At 44.8% G+C, this 4,080-nt stretch overlaps 2 protein-coding genes across 2 annotated transcripts in view; both read right to left on the bottom strand. All coding sequences in view use genetic code 11, as the record gives it.

Moving 5' to 3' along the window:
* EGR_03887 (hypothetical protein) overlaps nt 1-550 on the bottom strand; it is a gene marked incomplete at both ends in the record, with an annotated part of 1,373 nt that extends 823 nt beyond the window's left edge. Inside the window, one exon of the mRNA XM_024493136.1 lies at nt 27-550. Within this exon, the coding sequence (XP_024352408.1) occupies nt 27-550 (524 nt within the window). The remainder of the gene's footprint in view (nt 1-26) is intronic.
* Nucleotides 551-1,459: 909 nt separating this feature from the next.
* EGR_03886 (hypothetical protein) lies at nt 1,460-2,445 on the bottom strand (the record flags this gene model as incomplete). Its single annotated transcript, XM_024493135.1, has 4 exons — nt 1,460-1,768; nt 1,852-1,962; nt 2,081-2,206; nt 2,356-2,445. The coding sequence occupies 4 exons, from the start codon at nt 2,443-2,445 to the stop codon at nt 1,460-1,462; spliced, it is 636 nt and encodes a 211-aa protein (XP_024352407.1).
* Between the last annotated feature and the right edge of the window lie 1,635 nt (nt 2,446-4,080).

Here is a 4,080-nt window from a genome sequence, read left to right as displayed (position 1 = left end):
GATTACGAGGTACCGAAACATGTAACCGTTCACGGGTAGCTGAAAGGGCAAGAGGTGGAAGGTAAGTCGTGCAAAGGATGGGAAATGAGGGCTGAAATTGACTCGCCTGTGGAATGGGTTTCTGTTGAAGGAGATTGTCGTAAATCTGAGTGAGATTGAAGGCCTGTGGATAGGCAAAGTAAACGTTGGGATGATGGGGTCGAAGCCAGTGGTCGTCGGGGATCTTGACGAGGTCTGCATATGTGAGAGTAGTGGAGCTCGCATTCCTCCCAAGAACGAGATTGCTCTCCACTGTCGCAAGGTTTGCCACCGCGCTGTCTGAACTGATGATGGCATCGAGTTGCAACTCGTAAGGCTGTCGCGAGTTGCCCAGCTTCATAGGCCACACAATTTGCGCCGAGGGCGTTGGAGCCGGCTGGGTCCGAGTGAACCAGACAATGGGTCGCATTCTCGGACGCAAGGGTAAGATGTGAAGGAGCAGGCCCACAGTGAGTAGGGTGAAGAGGGTGTAGAATGTATATGGAGCAAGTTTAAAGTACCTAATGCGCATTTTGCTGCGGATTGCCGTCAGTTCTCACAGGCTTATATATCTCCGGTGAGTGAGGGCTCTCCACAACTCGCTGTCTAATGCTACACCTTAACCATGATTCCATGAGCTTTGATGAAGCCTAAAATACTTAGTATGGGGGCGATGTCACGCTAAGAGATATCGTGTGACTTATTTAGCCTAAATGAGCAACGCCTATGTGACGCCATGAGTGTTTCAGCGAAGCAACAGAGCATAATAACGCGCAAATGCGATTTGATTTTCAGCATTCACTTCGATTGGGCAAAGGAGGCTGCCGCTTTAATGAAATTACAAAGGAATTATTGAAGACAGTATATGTGTTTCCTTTAGAATTGCAATTAATCAAATGTATTTTGTTACATTTACCAAAACACGTAAGTTGGAACATACTGATGAACACACATTTACTAAAACGCGCGTATGTTCAATCACACTTAAGAAATCTCGCTTAATCGAACATAGGTTTGATTAAACATACTTATGAAAACGCATTTGCTAAAACTTTCCTATGTTCGAACATACCTGCAAACACGCATTTACGGGAACATTCGTTTGAATGAACATACCCATGAACACACATTCTTAAACATACATATGTTTGAACATACTTATATAGGACGAGGCTCGTAGACCCTCTCTTCCCTGGTCCTCATACTCAGAGGGCACCCGGGTTGAATCAGCTTCGTCATGTTTATTGTGATGAGTAAGTGGGGAAAGGAAGCACAAGCCTAAGGAGTGTAGAAATCGAAAATTCCTCCCGGTCGCAGGACGATGACTCCTCAGTCATGAGGTTCGATTCGTATGCTCGCCTCCCCTCTGGAAGGCATATTCAAACAACATAAGTATTACATAGCCCCCTCGTCCTTCCAGCACCGTCCTCCGTGTTGCCACTTATGAGCTCCTTCCAAAGTTGCCATGCAGTGGCTTCATGTCTTCCGTAAGGACGTAAACCTCGTCTTCATATCCAACCGGTGGTGTCCCTTTGTAGGGTCGCATCCTGTTGTGGTGAAGGGTTACCGGCTGGGTGTGCAGTTGTGCGTTGTAGGTGGGAACGCTTTCATTACTCGAAATGGGTCCTTGCTCCTTGGGTGATGGAACTTGCGGGGTATTGCAGATGGGGCAACTGGCCTGTAAATTTGCGCTAAGTCTCCTTCTCGATAGACGTTCTTCTGGCTGTGTTGGTTGTAATATCACTTCTGCCTGATATAAGGCAGTCGCAAATGTTTGCGTGCGATGTTAAAAGATTTTCTCAAGCCTTTCAGACGCAGTATGTACTCTGAAACGTTGTTGGCTGCTTCATCGTTGTTTGGCGGGAAGATGTCAGAAGGCACTCTTATTTCAAGACCTGTAGCATCTTGGACGGAGAAACGCCCTTTGACGTATGGACAGTAGCCCTATATGCGAGAAGGACAAGTCCTAGGCTTACATCCAAGTCATCTGGTTGTGCGTCTTTAATGAGGGCCTGTAGTAGTCCTATTTGATTGCGATTCGTTCTTTCCACCTGCATATCACCTTGCCGATGTCCAGGTGTCGTATCTTTGAGATCTGGCAGGTCTTACATAGTTCAGTAAAGAGTCGACTCTCGAAGTTGGGGCCTTGATCGCTATGAACGGATTCAGGCACTCCATACTGGCAAATCTATTGATTGAAGAAAACTGAAGCAACCGTTTTAGCGTCATGTGACTTCATGGGTTCTGCCTCGGCTGCTTCCGTGAAGTAGTCTACCATAACCAAAATATATCGGTTTCCTATCTTGGTACGTGGTAGAGAACCCATAATGTCCATACCTGCTCTTTCCCCTGGTAAACAGGTAAGCATGGGTTGTGAAGGTGCGATGGCTGTGGGGTGAGGCCTTTTGAAGCTGTTGTAAGTGGCATAGGTTCAGCAGAAATCTAGTACATCATCTGAGTGAGCGAAGGCCACCAGTATCATTGGCTCGAGGCACCTAGCAGGTTCTTTTAGCCCTCGCAGCCGAGTTTATGGCGTAACTCTTGAAGAGCTGTTTGCACTACTGAACCAACGTATCGCACCATTGAGCAATGTCGGTATCGTGGGTGATGTCGACGTCGAGTGAAAAATAGGTGCTTTTGTAAAGGCAGGAAAAATGAGTCTTTTTATAGTGTGATGCGCAGGGATGAAAACTCTTACTGTTTTCACGTGAAATACTTTGCCCTATTGAAGCAGATACAAAGCAGTTGAAAAAAAAACAAGAAGATTTGGCGGATGAATGGATGAGAGATGGACGGATGTCGATCATACAACTTTGGTTGCCACTTTACTGCCCTGTAAACAAGCAATCCCTGATCTTTATGGGTGTTAACACTTCATGACTATCGCAGTTTGCAGGTAACGCACGCATACTCATGCGTGTAGGCTGAACTGAAACCAAATTCCATTGTGTATTTTTGCGGGGAAAAGGGGCAAATTGGCCAAAATTCCTCTTGAAGTTAAAAGAACAGGTGCCCGCTTTCCTTGATAGTCTTCCGGTTACAGGTACAGTAGATATGTTGGAGCAGATCAGAAGATGTCTAAATTAATCTTTTCGATCCTTTGAGGTAACTAAGCTGAGCGAGCTCGAGTCAAGTAGGTGGCAATTCACCGTCAAGTGCAAATTGACATGCTTCAGAGATAATTTTAGATGCCTTTCTGGTAGGGCGTAGAGATGTTACTTTTACACCAGTGAGTACAGGTGGAGTGACTCACTGATCTGCCACCCACTCCAAAAATGGCTGCTTTATTGATACAGGTAAAGCAAGAAAGACAAAGAAAAATCCCCTTACATGATTTCTGTGAGGCGTACTTTTACAAGGCGAATTTACAGGGAGGTATTCTTGTCAATCGAAGTCTTTATGTTCACACTAAAACTCCAGTGTGCAAGGCTTTGACCTAAATCCCGACTAAAGGAAGCGTTTGGAGGCGTTGGAAAATGTCTGCCTTTCTTAGCCTTATCTGCTAGGACGAACTTCGTTCCTCTTATCTTACTGTTGTACAATGTTAAGTGCCTTTAATATCGGAGTAAACTGCCATAAGGCCATAACAATGAGAGGTAGTTCGCTTCACTTGAGGCGATCCTTGTCCACAGGAGACCAGAAAAGGAGTTAGAATAGCATCATTTAGTATCATTTTCTAAGAAGAAAATTACTTACCACAGCCATGATTTTTGCCGTACAAATTTGATTAAATTTATTGTTCTGTAACCAAAAAAGCCGCGAACTGTCAAAAAAGCACATCTCATATGTGTGACACTGATCATGCAAGAATCTACCAAAGAAACTCGATCAGGATTGTGTTTTTGTTGCCCTATTCCGTCACCTTCAGTCGCATTAGAGCTGGACCTAAGACCATATCCCCATAAATAGGCTACTTTTCCTTCAATTCCTTTCTAAGTGATTGTAGCACCACGGCCTTAAGGCGACAAGTCTCAGACGTCTAGAAAGCATAGTATTCTGCCTTGAGAGCTGTACAGCAAATTCAATATGTTTGTAGAAAAGGGTCATTTTGCTCCTTTTTTT

Source organism: Echinococcus granulosus (genome assembly GCF_000524195.1).
Source record: "Echinococcus granulosus chromosome Unknown EG_S00022, whole genome shotgun sequence".
Classification (NCBI taxonomy): Eukaryota; Metazoa; Platyhelminthes; class Cestoda; order Cyclophyllidea; family Taeniidae; genus Echinococcus; species Echinococcus granulosus.
Note: the sequence above shows the minus strand (reverse complement) of the source record. Positions and strands in the feature narration are given on the sequence as shown.